General features: G+C 39.9%; 1 protein-coding gene across 1 annotated transcript; it reads left to right on the plus strand.

The window, feature by feature from the left end:
- The first annotated feature begins 3,010 nt into the window (after positions 1-3,010).
- fbxo30b (F-box protein 30b) lies at positions 3,011-21,047 on the plus strand. Its single transcript, XM_073823129.1, has 3 exons — positions 3,011-3,154; positions 5,104-7,485; positions 19,461-21,047. The coding sequence occupies exons 2-3, from the start codon at positions 5,152-5,154 to the stop codon at positions 19,662-19,664; spliced, it is 2,538 nt and encodes an 845-aa protein (XP_073679230.1). The 5' UTR covers positions 3,011-3,154; positions 5,104-5,151; the 3' UTR covers positions 19,665-21,047.
- The last annotated feature ends 6,082 nt before the right edge of the window (positions 21,048-27,129 follow it).

The following is a 27,129-nucleotide window of genomic DNA, read 5'->3' on the forward strand; positions in this document are numbered from 1 at the left end:
TTAATTTCTTGTCATTTCCACAATACGCTGTCATTTCCACCACCACCATGTCATTTCCACCACAAACACATTTTTTTTAAATATTTAAAGAGTTCTCATCACACATAAAAAAAAATATCCACAATTTATGAATCATGCTTTACTTAATATAAAAACCACAGTTATTCTATTTTTTAAATAACAGCTGTATATTGATATGCACATTTGTTCATTGCAGGTCGAAAATAAAATGTAAAATATTAACCATTTCTCTTACAGACCTTAAAACTAGACAAATTATGTAAACTTATGAGACTGTGTTATGTGACTTTTGAACAATTTTTTTTCCTTCAAATTCTCAAGGCTAAAAGTGCACCTAGTTGAAGAAACGCCCATAAATTGTAAATGTTTTTTAGAAAATAACTGCTTGTTTCGCTGGATAAGACTTTCTTTCTCATCTGGGATCATTTAGAGCCCTTTAAAGGGATAGTTCACCCAAAAATGAAAATTTTATTTTCTTACCCCCAGGGCATCCAATATGCTTCTATATGCTTACCCCCAGGGCATCTAAGATTACAAATTACACCCTGCGGCTCGTGACGATACATTGATGTCCTAAGACATGAAACGATCGTTTTTTGCGAGAAACTGAACAGTATTTATATCATTTTTTACCTTTGATACACAGCCACGTCCATCTGTCATGAGCACGAGTTTAGCATCCGGATGGTTACACGTGTACGCACTCTGGCGTAGAATACGCAAACGCTGGAAGCGATCTGTCGCATGAATACAACACTCATTGTTTACACAGTGCACAGAGATTGTGGGTATAGCGGCTATTCAAAATGGTAATTACTTGCGCGTATCCTGATTGTTTAAACCAATTTATAGCTAAAAGATTACGTTTGCTTGCCCAAACTCATCCGGGACTTTTCGCCGATTTCCCCTTACGGCGTTTGCATATACTACGCCAGAGTGCGTACACGTGTAACGAACCGGATGCAAAGCTCGTGCTCAGGACAGATGGACGTGGCTGTGTATCAAAGGTAAAAAATGATATAAATACTGTTCAGTTTCTTGCAAAAAAATGATCGTTTCATGTCTTAGGAGATCAACGTATCGTCACGAGTCGCAGGGTGTAATTTGGTTTTGTCTGTACATGTTTTTTTTTTTTTTTTTTTTTACTTTTAAAGGTCTGGTGCCCATCCACTGCCATTATTTGGCTGGCAGACTGTACCGGTTTTCATTAAAAATCTTTGTTTGTGTTCTGCTGAAGAAACAAAGTCACCTACATCTTGGATGCCCTGGGGGTAAGCAGATAAACATCAAATTTTCATTTTTGGGAGAACTACCCTTTAAAGCGGCATTTAAACTGCATTTTGGAAGTTCAAACTTGGGGGCACCATAGAAGTCCATTATATGGAGAGAAATCCTGAAATGTTTTCCTCAAAAAACACCATTTCTTTACGACTGAAAATAGAAAGACATGAATATCTTGGATGACAAGGGGGCGAGTAAATTTTTGTTCTGAAAGTGAACTACTTCTTTAAGTGTTGAAATCCTGCTTGAGAGATGATGTAACCTTTTGATATTTTACAATGGTTTTTGATAAGGGTAACAAGGGCTGACATGAATTCAGGGGACACCAATAAAATTATTAATTAATTTATATATATATATATATATATATATATATATATATATATTTTTTTTTTTTTTTTTTTTTTTTTTAAAGTTATACTTATGCCAAAAACATTGCTTAACAATGAGACTTTTAATGTAATTTTGCATCATTTTGCAAATTAAAAGTCCTGCTGAAAAAGAAAAAAAAACTTTGTGAGGGACAGGCCAAAAACCTTACCATTTCCAGCATTTAGAGTAATATTTAATTGGCTTTAATTTGATGTAATATTAACTGACCAAATATCAACTGACCAAAGCACGCAGCGGACTTTGTCGATAAGAAACACTGGCTACATTAATTTAAATCTCCGTGTTAACATTTACTTACCTTGTAGACTATTTTCTCCACTCCACAAAATGTACAGCCATGCCATGCAATCCCACTTCCCACTTGTTCAGTAATTTGGGTTTCGTTGATATTCTGTATTCATTTTACATTTCTTGGCACCTGTTGTTTTTACCACAAGCAAGCTTGATGACGCATAAAGCGATACTAAAAACCGATTGGTTGGTTATCATTTGAACAAAAGACGTTGGGTCATTTAATTATTATTAATTTAAATAATTATATTATATAATTGTCTTTAAAATAAGAAAGTAAGTGACTGTAATAGTAATAATAGAAAGTAATAATAAGTAATAATAGTAGTAATAGTAAGTACTAAATAAGTACATTTTTAGTACCTCACAATGACGCAACATGCTCAAGTTCTTCTCAGATCATGATGACTTGAAAATCTTAAAATGTATATACTTTCTAGGACTCAAACTGTCACTTTGTTATCTTGACAGATGTGCTCATCTCCAACCAAATTTAATTATATATACACACACACACACACACACACACACACACACACACATGTTGGGTTTACATGTTTTATGGGGACATTCCATAGGCGTAATGGTTTTTATACTGTACAAACCGTACTTTCTATCGCCCTACACCTACCCTACACCTAAACCTAGCCCTCACAGGAGATTGTGCACACTTTTACTTCCTCAAAAAAACTAATTGTGCATGATTTATAAGCCTGTTTCCTCATGGGGACCTGAGAAATGTCCCCACAAGGTCAAAATCTACTGGTATTCCTATCCTTGTGGGGACATTTGGTCCCCACAACGTGATGAATACCAGGTACACACACACACACACACACACACACACACACACACACACACACACACACACACACACACACACACACACGCAAAAGCCACAGGAATGTCAAGCATTTCCAGTAGCCTATAAATAATACCCGTCCAAAATAAACCCCGACGTCATGACGCTCGAATATGCGTGATGACGTCATCGGCGCGCGTCCCGGCCGGATTGAGCATTTTTGGACAGGACAAACGGTGATGATTGTGTACCTTACCATACAGCAGTGTTTTAAAGTGTCACGTTCCACCGTAAAATTGGACAAGTGAAAAAACAGGCGAGTGGCGTGAGTGAGTAACGCCGGGAGTTTGTTGACACAGTCTGTGGGTAAGTGAGTAGTTTGTTTATGTAGACTGAAGGCAGAAAGTTTAGCTAGCTAGCAGGCTAACCTAAGCAGACAATAATAAAGTAAGTCAAAGTTAAACATCAACAAAATAAATATCTAAATATCACTACCATACTCCTAAAGACACTTCTTAACTTTATTCTGTACTGTATGAATTGTCATGAAGTTTTTGTGGTTAAGGTTTACAGTTCTGTCAAATGTCTGTTTATCAACTTATTGTTTTGTAAACATTAAAACCAATGTGTGTTGGGAAACGTTTAGAGTAAGTTTAATGAAGTCCTAAGGGTTTTTCTGTCTTCTTGGTTTATGGTTCAATGTGGTGTCATTGCTACAAAGACCTGTAGAACCACAGCAACACTTGAGTTAAGTGGGCCAGTTTTGTTTATGCTAACTAGGAAAGCTGTGTTGGATAAAATCAAGACAGTATTTAAGCCGGAGGGAGTCTGCCAGGAGTTCAATAGGGGTTTGCACAATTAAGCTAATGCTTTTTTTAGTGCACACTATTAGCAAAGTCAACGAGAAAAATTGACTTTGTAAATGTCTTTAGAGAAACATCAGTTATTGTGAAGACTAGTTTCCCAACTCTCATAAGGTGTGGTAGGATACATTTAAATTGCACTTTTTGATTTAAGATGACTGTATAAAATCATCACTATTCAAGTCCCCCCCCCCCCCCACTTATTTATTATTATTTGTTGCTCTGTTTACATATGCAGATGTAAAATGTGTCTTAAAGGGATAGTTCACCCAAAAATGAAAATTTGATGTTTATCTGCTTACCCCCAGGGCATCCAAGATGTAGGTAACTTTGTTTCTTTAGCACAACGAGAACAAAACCGGTGCAGTCTGTCAGCCAAATAGTGGCAGTGGATGGGCACCAGACCTTTAAAAGTAAAAAAAAAAACATGCACAGACAAATCCAAATTACACCCTGCAGCTCGTGACGATTCATTGATGTCCTAAGACATGAAACAATTGTTTTTTGCGAAAAACTGAACAGTATTTATATATATATATATATATTTTTTTTTTTTACCTTTGATACACAGCCAGGTCCAACTGTATTGAGCATGAGTTTAGCATCAGGCACGTTACACGTGTACGCACTCTGGCGTACAATACACAAACACCGGAAGTGATCTGTCGTATGTATACGACACTCATTGTTTACACAGTGCACAGAGATTGTGGGTATAGCGGCTATTCAAAATGATAATTACTTGCGCTTATCCTGATTGTTCAAACTGATTTAAAGCTAAAAGATTAAGTTTGCTTGCGCAAACTCATCTGGGACTTTTCACAGATTTCCCCTTACTGCGTTTATGTATACTACGCCAGAGCGCTACACGTGTAATGTGCCAGGCGCTAAACTCGTGCTCAGGACAGATGGACGTGGCTGTGTATCAGAGGTAAAAAAATGATATAAATACTGTTCAGTTTCTCGCAAAAACCGATCGTTTTGTGTCTTAGGACATCAAAGTATCGTCACGAGCCGCAGGGTGTAATTTGGATTTGTCTGTGCATGTTTTTTACTTTTAAAGGTCTGGTGCCCATCCACTGCCATTATTTGCCTGGCAGACTGCAGACTGGTTTTCATTAAAAATCTTTGTTTGTGTTCTGCTGAAGAAACAAAGTCACCTACATCTTGGATGCCATGGGGGTAAGTAAATAAACATAAAAATTTCTGTTTTGGGTGAACTATCCCTTTAAGATCCCTGTGCTGTCTTTGTGCTTGTTGGTGTCTGCTGGCCATGACATGAACGACAGACTAGTTTACCAGCTGTGTAAACAACCCACCTACCTGTCAATGTTGATAGTATGTAATTTTGTACATGCCTAATAAAGTTGTCTGTGTGCCACTGTATATAATTTTTACTTATTATACATGTTGGAGAATCTAATCAAATTTTTTTCTCTCATTGTTTTGCAGCGGTTGAGACTCCTGCTCTTTCGCGTCTTGCTGCTGCCATCTTAAATAATGGAGGAGCCTCATGTTCACTGCATGTCCTGCATAAGCAGAAGATGCATGGTCAAACCTGAACCCGGCACTTCTTGTGACCTCATCAGCTGCCCTCTTGTATGTGGTGCTATCTTCCACAGCTGCAAGGCTATTGAACACAAGCTGCTGTGCCCGCTTGAAAGGGTGCCATGTCTTAACCAAAGTATTGGATGCCCTTTTACACTGGCCCGAGGCCAGATGGCAGAGCACCTTGAGGTGTGTCCTGCAGGTGTGGTGTGCTGCACTATGGAGTGGAATCGGTGGCCAGTAAACGACGAGGATTATCGTTCGTACGAGAGACTGAGTCAAGAAGCAGATGAGGTGGAGCAGCTTGACATGGCGCTTGCCCTTCAGGACCAGCGCACCATGTTAGCGTCGCTTAAACTCGTCTCTCTGGCTCCCACTAGTGGCCCAGAGAAAAAGACTCAGGCAGCAGGAAATATCGAAAAGCCTGGCCTAGTCTCAGTCGCTCAGGCTTCATGTGTGCAGGTGGAGAACGTTGAGATGGAGCCTGTGGCTGGCTGCTCAAAAGACAAGATTTCTAATGGGATTAATGGTTTAAAAGAGGAACATTACGGGGAGCTCTACCAAACCACGGTAGAGACGACCAAAAGCCTGGCCGCAGCTCTTAATGTCCTGATCCACCTTAATTCTTCAGAAACAGACTGTACAACCACCAATGCATCAGCTGCACTTACAGAGCGCAATGGGGAATTGCATGAAACGATGAGAGAAGATGCCGGGTTCAGTTGTGATAAAATAACAAGCGGAGTCAATGGTCTAAAGGAGGAGCTACAGCCTCAGCAGCACCAGAAACTTATGGAACTTGGCAGGAGCTTGGCTTCTGCTCTTGGTGCATTAGGAGATGCTGTCAAAGGCACTGAGCCGATTAGTGGCTCAATAACAAACGACAGTGGTAAGCTCAATCAGTCAGAAACTTTGGAGTCTGCAGATGTTGATATGAAGGATGTTACATCAGCGGTTGATGGTGAGCCTGGGGCTGTTGCGGGATTTGATGATGGAGAAGCCGCTTTAGATGTTCTTGCTCATGAGGCAACAGGTGAGTGTTGCCCAGTCATGTTGGAAGACATAGATATGCAAGGATTCTGTAATGGCTCTCATAGTATTGTAGCACACTTAATGGAAACAACCTCCGAACACCATCAAAACCCTGAGTCCCGAGGTTCTTGGGAGTTTGTCGGTCCTTTAATTCCCCATAGACCAGAGATCAGACATGACCAACATGCTTTCTTGATCCAGGAGGCCTCAGGATCACAAGCCCCATTGTTGCAGCAACCTATACATGCTCAGACTCGGACCGTCCAGAGAGAAAGCGCATTGCCTATGATGGCATTAGACTTTGAAGACAGGGCTTTTGAGAGGAAACTCCAAAACCTTCAGTTGCTGCGCAATTTTATGCCACTTGCACTTAATGGACGAAAGGGGTCATTTACTGAAGTCTTCCCTCATAGAAATCCACGTTGCAAAATGGAGGACAAAGCTGTGGACACATCAGATTTAGATCAGGAACCAGTGGACGACCCCATGGGACTTGGCGAAATTGACTTTACAGCAGCTGCTCTTCTGTTCTGCCTGGAGGAGTCGCCCCGGGCTCGGAGGATATCCGACACGGTCTATGCGTTTGGAGGTACACGTGTTGACTTCGGCACCCAGACGTTTAGTTTCCCCGCTGCCATCTTGGCAACAAGTACGATGGTTGGCGAGGTCGCGTCGGCTTCCGCTTGCGATCGAGCCGCACCACGCCTTTCTCAACCAAGTCCGTTTTGCACTCTACGGCTTGATTTGACGCTGGAGCAGCTTGTGCCTCGCCCGAGCTGGGCTCCACGTGAGGGCTCCATGTTCACCTTTGAGTGCGGCCAGCTCTTCCGTCGGGAAGAGTTCCTCTCGCATTTTCGCAATGTTCATGGAGATATCCACTCTGGACTTAATGGCTGGATGGAGCACCGTTGTCCTTTAGCATATTATGGCTGCACATACTCCCAACGCAGATTCTGCCCAACTACTCATGGCTCGAAAATTGTTCATGACCGTCACCTCAGGTCATTCGGGGTGCAACCCGTCTCGGAATCTGTGACAGAACCCAAGTGTGATCACCTTAGTGGATTGCCATTTGAAGTACTTCAACATGTAGCCCGATTTCTAGATGGCTTTAGCCTATGTCAGCTGTCAATGGTGTCCCGTACAATGAGGGATGTTTGCGCCAGTCTGCTGCAGACCCGTGGCATGGTGGTGGTACAGTGGGAAAAGAAGCAATATTTGGATGGAAGACGATCCTGGCAGATAAAAGACAAGGTAAAGTATGTCTAAATGGTGGCAGCATGCTAATTAAGTCAAACCAAGGGTTAAAACAAGGGTGTGTGCCAGTCAGCTCTTGAGCTTGCAAATCAGTATATCGTATACGCCAGGGGTGCTCAAACTTGGTCCCGGTGGGCCAATGTCATGCAGAGTTTAGCTCCAACTTGCCCTTAACACACCTGCCATTTCTAGCATGCCTAGTAAAAGCTTGATTAGCTGGTTGAGGTGTGTCTAATTGGGGTTGGAGCTAAACTCTGCAGAAACTGGCCCTCCAGGACCACGGTTTTGCACCCCTGGTGTACACGAATCTACTCACTGGTAAGGACTTATGTCTCACTACATGTTGGGACAATTTCGATGTTGCTCAATTTCTGGCAGCATGACTATGTAAAACGTCAACGTACATCTTTGTAGAACAGGGCTGGGCAACTTCAGTTCTGGAAGGCCATTGTCCTGCAGAGTTTAACTCCAAGCCTAATCAAACACACTTGAACAAGCTAATCAGTAGTCAGGTTTCCATCCAAAGTTGGGAATTTAATTTATGTGCAAAACTGGTGTAGCGCATAAAACATTTGCGAATAAACACTGTTTTTATGCAACGAGTCAAAAAGAACAAAATTGTCAGATCCTGATAAACTGGCGGCACTAAATATCACTAAGGGCGTGTTCACACTTGTCATGTTTGGTTCCATTAAAACAAACTCTGGTGCGATTTCTCTGTTAGTGCAGTTTGTTTGACTAAGTGTGAACTCTACCATCCAAACCCTGGTTTGCACCAAACAAGCCGACCGAGAACGCTAAAAAGATGGGTCTCGGTCCACTTCCAAACGAACTGTAGTGCGATTCAAATGAAATATGAACGCAACACGGACCAAATACTTCTAAACGAACCAAAAACAGGAAGTAATGACAAGATGCGTCGCTATGCTACGTGATTTCATGAAGGGAACAAGCAGTGTATCCAAAACAAAACGAGCATAGATTAAACATAGAGCAACAAGGAGGTAAAGTGCCTTGTATGAGCTCTTTGTGAGTTTGCAGGTAGTGAAAATAAAATCATATGCACTCAACAATGAGCGCCCTTAGTCCAGCAGACAGCATTGTATGTATTTGACTTAAAGCGTCACTGAGCAGAGTGATCAGTGAATGGGTACTTTGATGTCATACACCCGCAGTGCCGCTTTAAGTGGAATGCACCTTTTCCTTTTGTTTGGAGTGTTCGGTGAGTTCCGTCACAAAATATATGTCATTCAACATGACCAATCAGGTTGTGAACGTATCACTATGCCTTTAGGTTCAGTATATTTAGGTTCACTGTAGGGCTGTGCGATTAATTGAAATCGTATCGAAATCGCGATGTGAACATGCACGATTTCTAAATCGCCTTACAGCACGATTTTTTGCACGCACTCGACTGATACTTTTCCCGCAGCATTCTATTTGAACCGATCACAACACAGCGCGCCTAAACAGAGAGCAAGAACATGCCAGCGTTCATGCTTGAAATCAGAAATGGTCATGCTGGTTTTCTTAGCAGAAAGCAGCTAGACTCTGCCAGTGTTCTAATTGTTTTTATGTGGGACACTGTGGTCTGGGTTGTTGTTTTTTCAAACGCACGCACATACGCACACACATACTTACTTTTTGCCATAGGTCTGTTCTAAAGACATTTTGTTCTACCTTTACTAGGCAGGGCTCGAAATTGTGAATGTTTTGGTCGCATATGCTCCCAAAATTTAATCTGCGTGACCTGAAATTATATTTGGGACCATTGGTGCGAGTGCGAGACACTGTTGTGGTCCGACTTGGTTTCATTTCTTTACAAAACTTTCGCTACACTGTTAGACATTTCAAAGGTGTTGCCAGTAAGTTACTGTAATTAGGATTTACAGTACCCAACTGTATTTCAGTTTACAGTAAGGTACTGTAGTAATGTACTGCCATATATTATTGCAATTCATTGTTTTGTAGGCTATATAGATTTCATTAAATTTTATAATTTTTATATAATTATTTTTATAGTTACTACTTATATGCAATTCAAACAGACACAATTATTCCAAAATATTACATTCTTTATTTAAACATTGCATATATAACCCTGAAACACAGAAAAATTATTCCAATGCTGGAACACTGCATCTTCACTCTTTCTCCCATCTAAGGCATTCCAGGTGCTTCTCCAAAACGTAGGCCACCATTGTAACCTCCGTGAAGTTGGCACCCCATAAAAAGAAATAATGACCAAAACTATGCCATTCGTTAGTGCTACGTTTGTGCTGATTTGTGCTGCAAAAACGAACGTTTGTGCTGGTTTGTTGTTTAAGATATTAAACATTATTCTTTTGACCGTATGACGTCACTTTCCACCCCATGTTGTCCAAATCGCTCCAAACCGGCGCAGTTCGTTTGTGCTCGATTTGTGCCCGTTTGTGCCGTTAAAATAAACACTGTATCTGTTTTCCTTCCCTAGATATAACCAAAATATTTTCGGGGCTGTGACGTCACTCTCCACCCCAGTTCCTCTAAATCACACAAAACTGGTGTCATTCGTTTGTGCTCGATTTGTGCCCGTTTGTGCCGTTGAAATGAAGGTCAAATATATTTCCATTTCTTAGAAATAACAAAAACAATTCGGGGCAGTGACGTCACTCTCCACCCCATGTCGTCCAAATCTTTCCAAACCGGTGCCGTTCGTTTGTGCTCGATTTGTGCCCGTTTGTGCCGTTAAAACAAACCTGGTATCTCCGAGCCCTTCTTAAATATAATGGGGAAAATACTTGTTTGGGACTTTTACGTAACTCTCCACCCCATATCGTCTAAATCTAGCCAAAAGGTGCCATTCGTTTGTGCTCGATTTGTGCCCGTTTGTGCCGCTAAAATAAACATTGCATCTAATTCTCTTCCTTTGAAATAAACAAGCAGGGTGTTTTATAGCATATTTTACACGGAGCTCCTGCAGATTTACACTGCACTTACAGTGTATAAATAATATTATGAGATTAATAATAATAATAAAAAAGAAATTAGAACAGAAACATGAAATTACAGAAAAAAAATACAATGACACTTTTGAATGTGAAACTAAATTGCCAATAGATGACAGCATGCTCCTGTTTTAATGAGTGAGTAGTAAGTCATTTATTCAATGGAGGTATTAAACACGGCTGATTCAATCTGGAAGGAAGAACTGTTTTTATGAATGGGTCAGTGAATTACAAATAGAACCGGTTTGTAGTCCAAATCGCCTCAACCTGGTGCTTCTACAGTACTTCTATACTCTTTGATATTATGTCATGGCCACGAGATATTAATTCGTGGGAACGACATCCTTATGTCGTAAGACGATAGATGCAACGATGAGGGAACGACATGCATTTCTCGAGGCCACGAGTTAAGTACATAAACAAACCTGCGTGACCATAGTACCCCCGATTAGATAGGTTTATTAATATTTTATTTTGAGTTAAATGATTGTATCAGTTATTCTAGAAATTAATACAATATTAAATTATTATATTAACAATAGGCGATGCTGTCTGTGCGCGACGTAGAGAGCATTCAAAAGTTTATCATGAATAAATAAAGTGCATCAAATAAAATGGCCCTACAAGAAATATTTTATGCATCCCACAATCTTGTCCATTAACTGATCCTATTTTTTCCGTAATATTTTTATTATTCGTTTATATTCGTTATTTTTCTTTTATTTCGATCTCTTTACTTAATTTTTTAAATGTAGCCTAATACTGTAAGGTTTCTATGACTGGGGTTTGCACTGGAATGCAGTTTAAAGGTTGAATTTACCATCTATTGTAGCTTAATTTATTTAGTCTAATTAATAGACAAATATAGTGTTTCACTGAAGAGTGAATTATTCAAGTAGTTTCATTTGGAAATAATTTATCGTCACACAGAATACGCCTACATGACATTCCTTCTATTACAGTAACTGATCGTCTTTTTTTCGTATTATTATTATTAGCAGTTGTAGGCTAGTAGTAGTAATTTCTATTATGATTAGCCTATTATTATTGTATATATTTTAATTTTCGTTTATAAACGGCTATTAGGCTATGACTGATTTTTACTGTAGTTTTAAAGTTAATTGAATTGAACATATATTTTATTTTGTTTCGTCTATATAGACTAGACTATATAATACTATAGTGTTTCACTGAGGAATGAATCATTCACGTAGACTATAGTTTCATTTATAAATAAAAACATTTTCGTGTATCGTCACACAGGGGTGTAAATGCAATCATAAAGTCAAACTTAATTGGTAGCTAATTGTCAGGCGTGAAAAAATATAGCCCTAACCAGTTAATAATAGAATAATAGCCTAATAATAATAGCCTAATAATAATAGCCTAATAATAATAATAATAATAATAATAAATGATAAGTGACTTAGAGCTATATTTTTTTATTTATTGTGTATCGCTTTATCTAAATGACGTTGTGTAGACTATATGTTATTTGCCATATATTAAGCAAATATTGTGAACGACAATTATGCCAATAGTTTTGTTTTTATGATTGTATTTATGCCTGTGTGTGACCATAAACGATTTACAAATGAAACTACGTTAATGATTCACTTGTCAATGAAACACTAATAATTAGACGAAATAAAATGAAATATATGTTAAATTCAACATATAAACTGCATTCCAGTAAAAACCCCAGTCATATAGCATAATCAAAGCTTTACTGGCATGTCCAGCATTTACAGTATCATTTACATTAAGAACGTTGAGTAAAGAAATCGAAATAAAAGGAAAAATAACGAATATAAACGAATAATACAAATATTGCGGAAAAAATAGGATCAGTTAATGGACAAGATTGTGGGATGCATAAAATATTTCTTGTAGGGCCATTTTATTTGATGCACTTTATTTATTCATGATAAACTTTTGAATGCTCTACGTCGCGCACAGACAGCATCGCCTATTGTTAATATAATAATTTAATATTGTATTAATTTCTAGAATAATTGATACAATCATTTAACTCAAAATAAAATATTAATAAACCTATCTAATCGGGGGTACTATGGTCACGCAGGTTTGTTTATGTACTTAACTCGTGGCCTCGAGAAATGCATGTCGTTCCCTCATCGTTGCATCTATCGTCTTAGGACATAAGGATGTCGTTCCCACGAATTAATATCTCGTGGCCATGACATAATATCAAAGAGTATAGAAGTACTGTAGAAGCACCAGGTTGAGGCGATTTGGTCTACAAACCGGTTCTATTTGTAATTCACTGACCCATTTAGGGCTGTCGCGGTTAAGGAATTTCCCTTGCGGTAATTTTGAGTGGCTCAGTAGCGCGGTATGCGGTATTACCGCCATATATATATATGAGTGTGTGTCCTGTTACAATGTAAGGTCATATTCAGAAATCAATAAACCGAAACCAAATCGCGTTGATATATGAAGTGAAGTAAACAGTACTTACATAGAAACCTAGCCAGAAAGAAATGCAAATTTTGAAGAAAAATGTCAGACATACTTAGAGGCTTTGCATCTGAATGTATATAACAGATAGCGCGCACCCTCGAGTCTGACTGGACAAGAGACTTTCTGTCAGTATTTCACCTGCGTGTTCTAGGCGAGCTGTCAGTCAGTGCAGTTTCATTTTTACGCCACAAGATGGAGGCAAGAGACTATCTTTGAGTAAGTCTTTAATCCGTTCATTCAACTATACGTTCAAAAACGCTTATTTAATCAAAGAGAGACGTAATGAAACACGATGTTGAAATCATTTTAACTTTAATCGCCACTTTTAAAGGCTCAGCTGACCAGCAGAGCATCGATGTTAAGACAGAGATTTCACTTTCCTTGGACATGACATGCTAGTTTCACAGTGGCGGCTGGTCCATAGGGGGCGCTGGGGCGCCGCCCCCCCTCAAGTTAGCCAAGGAAGAAGACTATTAATATGTTAAAAATAAGTTTAATACATATTGCAAAATAATTACGAAATTGCATTATTTTGACATACTATTCGACTGTTAGTTATGTTAGCACCTGTTAAAAATAAAAAAAATCTAAACTGTTTTTCGTTTGTTTGTGTATGCGGGACGCCGGCCAAATGGGTGTCTATTAGGTCTGTAAATATTTGAAACGCATGTGACTTGAGGCTGAGCTCTGATTGGCTTGTTTCAGATTGTCCTCGGGGCGCAGAGTACTGCGCCCCAGACCCTCCCACTTAAGATCTTAGCCAATCAATCTTGTTTTTATATATTTTGTCCTCATGTGATTGGACCGTTCTCGACTGTCAAATATGTGCAATATCTTTTCCGAGATGAAAGTAAATTTGTTTTTATCTTTCACAAGCCATTCAAATGAAGAAAAAATAAACAAAATAAACATACGAATCATGGAGCTTGGATAGAGTTTGCTTGCTAGATGCGATGTAAGTCATGCCTTTTATTGTTTTCATTGTTTGTTATTTCAAAGTCCTGTCACCGAAGCTTTGTGGGCAACTACACAGAAAGTAACGTTAACTGTAACAATGCAGTTTAACTCAATCGTCGGTGTACAAGCAAGGGTTTATGTAGATGTCTTTTTTCAAGTAAATTGTGAGTGTTTATGTTAGTATTATTATAAACACAATATTAAAATAGATATATATAATATAGTGTTCCTTCTTTAATTGGACATACAAATATATTGTCAATAGCATTATAATTACTTATTAAATTGGACTATATATAACTGTATGAAAATTAATTTATATGCAATGTTTTATTACAAATCAATTTATTTTCTCTGTCTTTGAGATTTATCCTGTGGCTCCCTCGTGTGGATAACATTAGTATTATGGCCTTTATCTCTGAATCACATTAATATAAATGGCTAATATTTTTTGGGATGATTACAAATGTTTAATGATTACTTTACTGATAATAAAGCCTGTATTAACAGTGTGATTCATTTTGTGTGCGCCCCCCTAAAAATTTTTAGCACCAGCCGCCACTGCATACATACCTGACTCGATCTGAAAGACAGACTCAGGTAATCGCACATGCTCAGTCGATCTCTCTCTCATTCGCTGTCTGTTTAGGCTTGTTAAGTGCATATCTACTGAGCCTCATAATAAACACATTATGTTATAATTACTAACTTATTACTAATTTAATATTCAGCACATAGGCATTAAGTGAGAAGGGCAAATCCTTAGGAAAAAAGAAAACAGGCAAATATCGCGGTTGCTGCGGTTGTTGCATTCCTCTGCGGTTATGCACGTCAATAGCGCGGTATTGGATATTGCGGTTATCGCGACAGCCCTAGACCCATTCATAAAAACAGTTCTTCCTTCCAGATTGAATCAGCCGTGTTTAATACCTCCATTGAATAAATGACTTACGACTCACTCATTAAAACAGGAGCATGCTGTCATCTATTGGCAATTTAGTTTCACATTCAAGTGTCATTGTATTTTTTTCTGTAATTTCATGTTTCTGTTCTAATTTCTTTTTTATTATTATTATTAATCTCATAATATTATTTATACACTGTAAGTGCAGTGTAAATCTGCAGGAGCTCCGTGTAAAATATGCTATAAAACACCCTGCTTGTTTATTTCAAAGGAAGAGAATTAGATGCAATGTTTATTTTAGCGGCACAAACGGGCACAAATCGAGCACAAACGAATGGCACCTTTTGGCTAGATTTAGACGATATGGGGTGGAGAGTTACGTAAAAGTCCCAAACAAGTATTTTCCCCATTATATTTAAGAAGGGCTCGGAGATACCAGGTTTGTTTTAACGGCACAAACGGGCACAAATCGAGCACAAACGAACGGCACCGGTTTGGAAAGATTTGGACGACATGGGGTGGAGAGTGACGTCACTGCCCCGAATTGTTTTTGTTATTTCTAAGAAATGGAAATATATTTGACGTTCATTTCAACGGCACAAACGGGCACAAATCGAGCACAAACGAATGACACCAGTTTTGTGTGATTTAGAGGAACTGGGGTGGAGAGTGACGTCACAGCCCCGAAAATATTTTGGTTATATCTAGGGAAGGAAAACAGATACAGTGTTTATTTTAACGGCACAAACGGGCACAAATCGAGCACAAACGAACTGCGCAGGTTTGGAGCGATTTGGACAACATGGGGTGGAAAGTGACGTCATACGGTCAAAAGAATAATGTTTAATATCTTAAACAACAAACCAGCACAAACGTTCGTTTTTGCGGCACAAATCAGCACAAACGTAGCACTAACGAGTGGCATAGTTTTGGTCATTATTTCTTTTTATGGGGTGCCAACTTCACGGAGGTACCATTGTATCCACTTCTTACATAGATAAATTTGTTCCCTGAAAAAAAAAAAAAAATAGAAATTACACATTTGTAAAAGACAAACCCCCATATGGAATACACAAACCTCTCAAAATCATAGTGAAGTGATTGTCTTACCATGAATTATCAGTCCCAGCGTGGCTGGCCTGCTCCTGTCCTTTGTGATGCTTCATTTGAGTTGCCTTTAAACACACACACACAAACAGACATACAAATACATATTTTTTACCTTGCGTGCTTGTCTTATTCTCTCGTCTGGTGCGTCAATACACAGCGCAGATGTTCTCCGGAACTCTCCCGCTCGCGGGTTCCATCCCCGGGGGAAACCCCCGGCGCTGCCCCGCTGGTTCAGTGTCCTCAGACGCGAGTGGCGCGACGCGGCAAAAGACAGTATAGAAACCATTATAATCCGTGATACTATCCACAATAGATGCAGGACAGTAAACTGATGCCCCAGTATTTTTCTGAAGTACAGTAGTACTCTAAGCACGCTGTTTCACTCGCGCTGTTTCTGACACGAAGGAAACTCCTGTAGCGCAAAATCCGGTCAGTCCAAATGTAAGAAATGAGGAAAAGAATTATCTCCATGGAGTGGCTCCAAAGAGGTTGTTACCGCAAATACAGTAGTAAACAGCAATTTTTAAAAATACAGTTAGTCTCTGTATGTGGTGTTTGACGTCACAGAAAATTCCCATGATGCAAAGGGAATTACAGTTATTTACTTTAAAGGGAATTTGCTGTTCTATACTGGGTGATATACAGTAAAAAACTGTAGAAATTACAGAAATGTCTAACAGTGTAGCCTAACTACTGCACAGACTGTTGCGAGCTGATGCACTGACAGGTTCACCATTCTTTCTTTCGATTGTGAAAAATAAAAGGTCTCCACAAACCGCTTTTGAAGAAATATAATATATTTCGTGCTATAGCGTACATTCTGTCAGATACAATTCTGGCGCCTCCGTGTCCATATACGTTACTGTACAACGCGGCATTCATTCACATCAGATGATAACTCAGCGGCAGAGTTCCACTCACACAGAGGCGTAATTTTCACTGGGGACATGCTTTTCAAAATCCTGTTTGTGTCCTCTCATATTTCAAATGGTTTTGTTATAATAATCTCTTTTATTGTAGAATGCACGCTCAGCGCCGTTGAGAGTCTCGCAAGATCGTTAAAACGAAACCAAAAGTAAAATGCGGACCCGCATTCAAAAGCAATTTTAATATCCCGCGTTTAGAGAGCGACTCCCCAATGCACGCAAATTAGGCTACATAAAATATCTAGGCAGTTATTAGTATGTGGGCTATAAAAAATATATTGTGTAGTTGTCTATAGTTCTGTATCATGCTTAAAAAATTCGGTCTCTATTTACACTTTGAATATTGAAAGAGTAGCCTACTTTGATCATGTGCTTGTAAAACATCTGCAGTCAGAATCAGCCATGAAGAATCAAGATCAGTGCATTACTAAAAAGAAATTGGGTGCGCCTACATTTTTTTTTTTGGTGCTCCTAACTTTTTTTCACCTGCTAGGTGATTTTTTTTTCCGCCCTCTGTTTTAGAGACATGTTACAGGTCTTTGATAAAGATCTAATTGTTTTCCTTTAAAAAAAATGTTTAGATTCACACTGTAAAATATGTCTGTGTCAAAATCGTGATTAAAATCGAAATCGCAATACTGTTTAAGAAAATCGTGATAGGTTTCTTTTGTCCATATCGCACAGCCCTAGTTCACTGTCAAAAATGCAACTGTGAAGTGGACCAGGACCAAATGTATCTTAAACCAAACAAACCGAACTGTGAAGTGTGAACACACCCTAAGAAAAGTAGGGGAAGCCACTGAGTATAATCATTTTTCATATATAATAAATGACTTGCACCTCAGGGAGAGCAGATGAAACACAATAAATGTGGTCACTGCTTTCGGAGGTGTATGCTGCTGTTTTTGGAACACAGTCGTGTAAGACAGATCTGGGAGGCAATTATACATAAATACTTTGACGACAGACTTCGTTCAGGCATTTCAGAATGACCATAACAACATTTCAGATGCTGTGCAATAACATCGGTCCACTGGTTAGTCAAGTTATCCCATCCCATAGCGCAGTGTCACATGACTTTTTTGGGTGCGCATGAAGAAATTTATCTCCAAAATGTGTTTCCACATTTTGTTATTCACACTATCCTTTTTTCACACAAGTCAAAAAAACACCTCAAGCGAGCATAAACACTTTTTTGAAATTTAAGTTTTTTTCAGGGAACAAAAGTTTTGTGATTGAGTTAGCCCTTCAAATGGCTGACACCCTGATCAGTGCCCTGGCTACTGAACTAGGGAACTGATTGTGACACACCCCAAGTGTTCTGCACACATTCTGAAAAGTGAAGCCAAAACATTTTGATCGCTCCTAGTGGCTGACTGCAGTATAGGTCATAAACCCCAGCCTCCGTGTAAATTAAAAAGGAACATAAGTCAAACTTAAAATTTACATTTCAAACTTATTTTTCCTTAAAAGAGTAGTTAACTTACAGATAATGTACTCACCCCCTTGTCATCTAAGATGTTCATGTCTTTCTTTCTTCAGTCGTAAGGAAATTGTTTTTAAGGAAAACATTTCAGGATTCCTCTCCAAATAATGGACTTCTATGGTGCCCCCGAGTTTGAACTTCCAAAATGCAGCTTCAAAGGGCTCTAAACCATCACAGCCGAGGAAAGAAGGGTCTTATCTAGCAAATCGATTGGTTATTTTCTAAAAATAATTACAGTTTATATACTTTTTAACCTCAAATGCTCGTCTTGTCTAGCTCTGTGTGTACTCTTTGTGTTCCGGTTCAAGACAGTTAGGGACTGTCAAAAAACTCTCTTCTCATTTTCATGTTTTACCTTTTTTTTTTGTAAAGGATGTTTGATCTTGTTTGCATGTTCACTTTGTAAACACTGGGTCAGTACTTCTGTAGCGATGTAGGACAATTTTGAAGTTTGAGGTGAAAATGAGATGGGAGTTTTTCGACATACCCTAACTGTCATGACCTGGAATACACAGAGTTCACGCAGAGCTAGGCAAGACAAGCGTTTGAAATTAAAAAGTATGTAAGTTGTATATGTTTTTAGAAAATAACCCATCGTTTCACCAGATAAGACCATTCTTCCTCGGCTGGGAACATTTAGAGCCCTTTGAAGCTGCATTTAAACTGCATTTTGGAAGTTCAAACTCGGGGGCACCATAGAAGTCCATTATATGGAGAGAAATCCTGAAATGTTTTCCTCAAAAAACAATTTCTTTACAACCGAAAAAAGAAAGACATGAACATCTTGGATGACAAGGGGGTGAGTACATTATTTGTAAATTTTTGTTCTGAAAGTGAACTACTCCTTTAAGATGGTTTCGGTCATATTAGGTAGTTCTTATCACACTTGCGTATGTTCATTTGTTTATTTTTCTAATAAATTTGGTTTGTTCATTTAGGAGATATTTTGAAATAGAGATGTGTCGTCCATCTTTATTTACATGTGTTAAACAGTTTGCATAGTTCTTTCTGACTGTACTCTTTTCCCAAACTCAGTGGACGAATCTAAACAGCTAACAAGTTTTACCATAACATTGTTGTTAAGATGTTAGTTAAGTAACCATTTTGTTTTCCCGCAGGTTTGGCGTTTCAGCACAGCCTTTAGCCCGGTTAACAGATGGGAGTTTGCGGACATCTCTAGCATGGCAGACCACCTGAAACGTTGCCCGTACAATGAAGTCCTCCGACAAGTGGAGGCGGTTCCACTGCCCTGCATGTGCACGACCAGAGAGCTAACGCGAGGCGGCAGATCGCTTCGATCCGTTCTCAAACCAGTATCATAACGCTACAGAAACTTTGCGAAACCTAACTAAAACACCTACATTATCTAACCTCTTCGATCGACAATATAATATCACTGTGTAAATAAAAGGAAACTAAATCTTTTTTTTTGTTTTGATGCTAAGATTATTTTTTTATTAATATATCAAAGATTATTTTGGTCTGAGGTGTGTGATGCAACGGCTCCTCTAAGAAAAATGGTTCGGCTTTCTCAGACACACGCCAGTGTTTTCTTATCAAGACCAAGGCTGGGAGTGGGCTGGTTTAAGGAGAGTAAACCTTGGTGAAACAAGGCTTAATTCAATGGGATTATATGAGCCTCAACCTGTCAAATAGCACTTGATTTATTTGTCTTGACACAGCAAGATAATCTCTGTAAAGATAAGCAGATAATGACTTCCAGTTCCTGTCAGTACATATCCAAACTATAGTATATTTGCATGGTTTGGTAAAGACGCCGTTTGAAAAAGGACACATTCTATGATTATTTTTGGATGGTTCAGTTTCGCTTCATTTTATGGTGACATTGCAGACAGGTGCACTTCACTCTGAACCAGGAACAGCTGTCATTCTTAAGAATTTAAGGGCTTGGATTTATACTGGGTTTCAGAGTAAGAGAGCTGTTTTTTTCTATCACATTGTCATAGAATAGGAGGTTTCCATTTACAGTAGTTTCCACTCTCTTAAAGGCTTCATCCAGAAATTGCACCAATGGACTGTAGTTAAACGCCTTTGGACACTCTCTGTATGTACTGAAGCATACATACTAAAACACCTTGAACTGTTTTACTTCATTCTCCAGTACTATATCAGTCAGTATCAGCATGCCAACCATATATCAGCATTTAGACTCAATATTTGCACTTTACTGAATTTTGTGGCTGTCTGCACTCTGATCCGTGCTATCCTCACTAACCAGGAGTAAACAGACGCTCTGCTATTGTGTTTCCTATTGAGTGAGCAGGAAAAGCTTAGGTAACACTATATTTGAGCACAACGAAGAGCTCTATAAGTTACATATATGTGATGTGTGACATATCTTAACCTGTCTGCATTTAAATGTGTGCTGTGAGAATTTGTGAAAGCTAATATTTGAAGGTGTGATCTGCAGCTAATGAAACACCATAGAAGTGTTTCTCTTTTAACCTTTACGGTTTATGGAAAGCTATGCAGCATTTACGTGTTAGGAGCTGTTTTAGGCTTCTCAAGTTGTGTGTCACCCAAGGTTGTGTGTTCATTTCCATGTAATCAAAATGAAGTGTTTTTTTTTTTTTTATTGTATTACTGAAGCCATGTTGTATGAAGTCTGTTTTCTGGGTTATTAGGTTGGTTGTTTATGATCTAAGCAGGAGAAATTGCCAGTACAGCTGTTGGTTGGAGTTGCATGTGGTTTTTGACTTAAATGAATTAAAATATCTATATATTTTATTATCTTTATTTTGGCTCAGTGTTCTTTTATCTTTTTTTATTTTACAAGTATGCTTAATGACTACATCCATACTTTAAACAGGTTTGTACTCAATAAGGTTGTGTTCTGCTTTCTCTGAGAATGTGTTGGGTCTCCAAGGTTATTATAAATCTTTATTAACATAAAAGTTAATACAAGACCTATTTAAAAGACCCTGGTATTTTCTGTCTGTTACACAGTGTAACTCACAAGCGTGTACATTTACTAAAGCAAACAAAAGAGACATGGCATTTTGTTGAAAATGATAAATATGGCTAAATTAAATGTCAGGGGAGTGGTATTTTTTATTTTTTTACAGCAGAGTTGTAATAAGGAGAATTTGTTTTAATTAATGCTGACCAATGCATATAAAAGAAAGTATATAGAGTGGATATAAAAAGTCTACGCACCCCTGTTAAAATGCAAGGTTTCTGTGTTGTAAAAAAATCAAACCACAATAAATCATTTCAGAACTTTTTCCACCTTTAATGACAACTATAACCTGTACAATTTCATAAAAAACAAACTCACATATTTTAGGTGTGGGAAACTAAAAATAAAAAACTAAAATAATATGGCTGCGTAAGTGTGCACACCCACTTATAGCTGGGAATATGGCTGTGTTCAAATTAAGCAATCACATTGAAACTAATTTTAAACAGGAGTCAGTACACACCTGTCATCATTTAAAGCACCTTTGATTAACCCAGAATAAAGTTCAGCTGTTCTAGTAGGCTTTGCCTGGCATTTTCTTATTTGCAGCTTACAGCAAAAGCTATGGTCCGCAGAGAGCTTCCAAAGCATCAGAGGGATCTCATTGTTAGAAGGTATTAGTCAGGAGAAGGGTACAAAAGAATTTCCAAGGCATTGGGGTAGGGTGGCAAGACGGAAGCCTTTTCTTACAAAGAAAAACATCCAGGCCCGGTTAAATTTTGCAAAACCACATTTGAAATCTCCCAAGAGCATGTGGGAAAAGGTGTTATGGTCTGATGAAACCAAGTTTGAACTTTTTGGTCATAATTTCAAAAGGTATGTTTGGCGCAAAAACAACACTGCACATCACCAAAGAAACACCATACCCACAGTGAAGCATGGTGGTGGCAGCATCATGCTTTGGGGTTGCTTTTCTTCAGCTGGAGCTGGGGCCTTAGTCAAGGTGGAGGGATTTATGAACAGTGCTAAATACCAGTCAATACTGGAAGAAAACCTTCAGGCTTCTGCTAGGAAGCTGAAGCTGAAGATTTTTCAACACGATAACGATCCAAAGCACACATCCAAATCAACAAAGGAAAGGTTTCACCAGAAGAAAATTCAAGTTTTGGAATGGCCCAGCCAGAGCCCAGACCTGAATCCGATTGAAAATCTGTGGGGTGATTTGAAGAGGGCTGTGCACAGGAGATGCCCTCGCAATCTGACAGATTTGGAGTCTTTTTGCAAAGAAGAGTGGGCAAATATTGCCAAGTAAAGATGTGCCAAGCTGATAGATTCATACTCAAAAAGACTGAGTGCTGTAATAAAATTAAAAGGTGCATCAACAAAGTATTAGTTTAAAGGTGTGCACACTTACGCAACCACATTATTTTAGTTTTTTTTATTTTTAGTTGTTCCCCACACCTAAAAAATGTGAGTTTGTTTTTTATGAAATTGTACAGGTTATAGTTTTCATTAAAGGTGGAAAAAGTTTTAAATGATTTATTGTGGTTTGATTTTTTTTCAACACAGAAACCTTGCATTTTAACAGGGCACACCCCTGTTAAAATGCAAGGTTTCTGTGTTGAAAAAAAAAAGACTTTTTATATCCACTGTATTTAAAAAAAAAAAAAAACTGTACTTTTAGATATGACTTCATTTAAAAGATAATGGCCCGGTTTCACAGACAGGGCTTGATTAAGCCAGGATTCAGTTAGGACATTTTAAGCAATTTTTTATAAACGTGCTTAGAAAAACCATTACAGGTGTGCATCTTGAGACAAAACAAAGGCACTGATATATTTTTAGATCAGTTAGTGCAAGTTTCTTTCAGTTGAAACAGCTCAGATTTATGTTTTGTCTAGGACTAGGTTTAAGCCTTGTCTCTGAAACCAGGGGAATACAATATTAATGCAATAAAAGGCCACTTAAGTATACTTGAAGCAGTTCAGTTTCATGCTTATTTTTAGCACTTAAGTACACTCTTAAAAAGTCTACTTCGCAATAATGTATTAAAAGTTAATTAAATGTAACATTTAAAATCATTGTGTTACTGTAACATTGACGACTCTGGAGATGAAGTAGAATCCATTTGCGGAGTTTATTAAATGCAGCAACCAAATCCAAAACAGTATCCAAAAACAGAGTCGAAAAACCAGGCGTAAAGTCCAATAACAGTAGTCAAGCCAATCAGTCGACGATACAAAAGGATAATCCAAAAGACGTGAAAACAGGGAATCAGGCAGAGGTCATATACAAAAATAACAAATCAGAAACAAGAAACGCTCAGTAAGGCAGGGAAAACACTGGCAATACTTCGCGAGGAGCGTTTGGTGTGCTCGGCCTAAAATGGCCGCCAAACAGGAAGTGGGTGGAGCTGGAGAGCAGAGAGAGTGCTGACAGTCAGTATTCTGGTGATTGCTCCCTCTGCTGGCGTGGCGTTACAGTACCCCCTCCTCTAGGAGCACCTCCTGGTGCTCGACGCGGTCGTCCCCGTGGTCGTGGAGCAGGGCGGTCAGGTCTGGCTCTATGAAATTCCTCAATTAGTGCAGGATCCAGGATATTGGAAGCAGGGATCCAGGACCTCTCCTCAGGTCCGTAACCTTCCCAGTCCACCAAGTATTGGAGCTGACCCCCGCGGCGTCTTGAGTCAAGGAGTAAGTTCACTTTGTAGGCTGGTAACCCGTCGACATCCAGCGGCGGAGGGGGTTCTTGCCGCTCCGTGTTGGTGTCAGCATCCGGGTGGACTGGCTTAAGAAGGGAAACATGGAAGGATGGAGAGATCCGGTAGGTTGCAGGCAATTCCAGTTGATAAGTAACATCATTAATTTGTCTTAAAATCTTGAATGGGCCCACATACCGTGGGCTAAGCTTTCTGCTTGGCAGACGTAACTTGAGGTCCCGTGTTGAAAGCCAGACCCGCTGTCCAGGTTGGTAGGGAGAATGTGGGCGTCGACGACGGTTGGCCTGAAGCTCTTGAGTGCGTACAGCACGCTGCAGGCGGACATGAGCGCTGTCCCACACCCTCTCGCTACGCTGTATCCAGTCGTTGACTGCTGGGACAGATGAAGGCTCTCCTGACCACGGGAAAAGAGGGGGCTGGTAGCCGAGCACACACTGAAACGGGGTGAGTCCAGTCGATGAATGTGTGAGGGAATTTTGTGCATATTCGGTCCACGGAAGAAACTCAGACCATCTGTGTTGCTCCCTGCTGCAGTAAGTTCTGAGGTACCGTCCGATCTCCTGGTTAAGTCTTTCAACTTGTCCATTGGCCTGAGGATGATATCCTGAGGTAAAACTGACGTTGATGTCTAACAGCTTACAGAAGGATCTCCACACCTGTGAAGTGAACTGTGTACCTCTGTCTGACACAATGTCTTCTGGAAGTCCATAGCACCGGAAGACATGGTGAAATAAGGCTTGAGCAGTGTCCATTGAAGTGGGTAATCCTTTTAATGGTATCAAGCGACATGCTTTGGAGAACCTGTCTATGATGACAAGGATTGTTGTGTATCCATTGGAAGGTGGGAGATCCGTAACAAAGTCAACTGAAAGGTGAGACCAGGGTCGTTGCGGAATGGGTAAGGGTTTAAGGAGACCGGACGGTAATTCTTTGGGGGTCTTTGACTGAGCACACACAGAGCAGGCTTTGACGTAGTCCATTACCTCCCTTGCCATGTTGGGCCACCAGAAGGAATTTTGTACTAGTTTGAGTGTCCTTGAAATCCCTGGGTGTCCTGAACTTAATGAAGTGTGTACCCACTGCATAACTCTATGCCGGAGGTCCTGAGGAACATACTGTTTCGTTGGGGGGCAATTCTCGGGTGCTGGCTCATGGATTACAGACTGCTGAATCTCTTCCATGATGTCCCAGTTGATGGGGGCAACAATAAGTGATGGATTGATAATGGGTTCCGCGGTGTACTCTGGTTTCGGTGGATCATATCTTCTGGAAAGGGCATCTGCTTTGCTATTCTTGCTGCCCGGGCGGTAGGTGACTGTAAAGTGGAAACGTGAGAAGAAGAGGGACCAGCGTGCTTGGCGGGAATTTAGCCTTTTGGCGGACTTGACATATTCAAGGTTTTTGTGATCGGTTATTACCTGGAACGGATGAATGGCACCCTCTAGCCAGTGTCTCCACTCTTCAATGGCAGACTTCATAGACAGTAGTTCTTTATTACCCACGTCATAATTTCGTTCAGCAGCTGAGAGTTTACGTGAATAGAAGGCGCATGGGTAGAGCTTGGCCGGGTGTCCCTGACGTTGAGAGAGGACTGCTCCGATGCCGCAATCAGAAGCGTCAACCTCCAGGACGAATGGCAGTGCGGGATCAGGATGTTTAAGGATTGGGGCAGTGGTGAAACTGGTTTTGAGTCTTGCGAATGCTTGGAGAGCTTGGTCAGTCCACTTGAGTTTAGCTGGCTTCCCTTTGAGTAGTGAAGTGAGAGGTGCTGCAATGATGCTGTAATTTCTAATGAATCTCCGGTAGAAGTTTGCAAATCCTAAGAATCTTTGAAGTTCTTTGACAGTTGAGGGTTGTGGCCATGATGTGACTGCTCTTATTTTAGAGTCATCCATCTCGACCCCTTGGTGGCTAATATTGTAGCCCAGGAAAGTTGTCTGGTTAACATGAAACTCACACTTCTCAGCCTTTACGAATAATTGATTCTCCAATAGGCGTGACAGGACAGTCTTGACATGTTCTATATGTTCAGTTTCCGTCTTGGAGTAGATAAGGATGTCATCTATATAGGCAATCACGAAACTATTAAGAATGTCCCTGAAGATTTCATTGATGAATGACTGGAATACAGCTGGAGCGTTCGCAAGGCCATACGGCATAACCAGATACTCATAGTGCCCTCTAGTGGTGAGGAAGGCGGTTTTCCATTCATCTCCCTCTTTAATCCGGATCAGATTATAGGCACTTCTGAGGTCAAGCTTGGTGTAGATTTTGGCCTCTCGAAGTTGTTCTAGAGCTGAAGGCACTAATGGCAAGGGGTAACGGAATTTTACAGTAACATTGTTCAAACCTCTGTAATCGATGCATGGTCGCAATCCACCATCCTTCTTTTCTACGAAGAAGAACCCCGCAGCTGCTGGAGATGTGGATGGACGAATGAATCCATAACTCGAGGCTTCTTCAATATATTCCTCCATGGCCTTAGATTCTTGAACGGTGAGTGGGTACACTTTACTCTTTGGTGGCATGGCGTTGGGAAGTAGATCGATAGCACAATCCCAGGGACGATGAGGTGGTAGTTGTGTGGCCCTGGTCTTGCTGAAGACTTCCAGTAAGTCGTGGTAGCAGGCTGGTATGGCGGGTGTTGGATGATTTTCTGGGCTTTCGACGCTGGTCGTCAGGCAAGGATGTGGGAGATCTTGGTTGAAACAGTATTGGCGGCAGAATGGAGACCATTTCTTGAGTTCACCTAGGTGCCAGGAAATCTCAGGATCATGAGCTGCTAACCACGGGAATCCAAGGATTACTTCATACTTAGGTGAGTTGATGACGTAGAGAGATATGGTTTCTTGATGGAACAGTCCGATTTGCATAGTTAGAGAGGTGGTTTGTTTCTTGATACCTCCATCAACCAGTTTGTTGTCAACGGTGGAGATGCCGATGGCGGGGATGCACGGAATGGTTTTGATGTGATGTTTCTCTATGAGATCCTGGTTGATGAGGTTCAGCGCCGCTCCTGAGTCTACCAGCGCTGTTAATGAAATGAGACCATTATCAGTAGATATCTGAACAGAAAGCGTGAATGCCTTGAAAACTTGTAGTGAAAAACTTTCAACACTCACCCGGTCAGTTGAACTTGATGGCTTCC

The sequence above is a fragment of the Garra rufa genome, chromosome 18, assembly GCF_049309525.1.
Source record: "Garra rufa chromosome 18, GarRuf1.0, whole genome shotgun sequence".
In the NCBI taxonomy this organism is placed as follows: domain Eukaryota; kingdom Metazoa; phylum Chordata; class Actinopteri; order Cypriniformes; family Cyprinidae; genus Garra; species Garra rufa.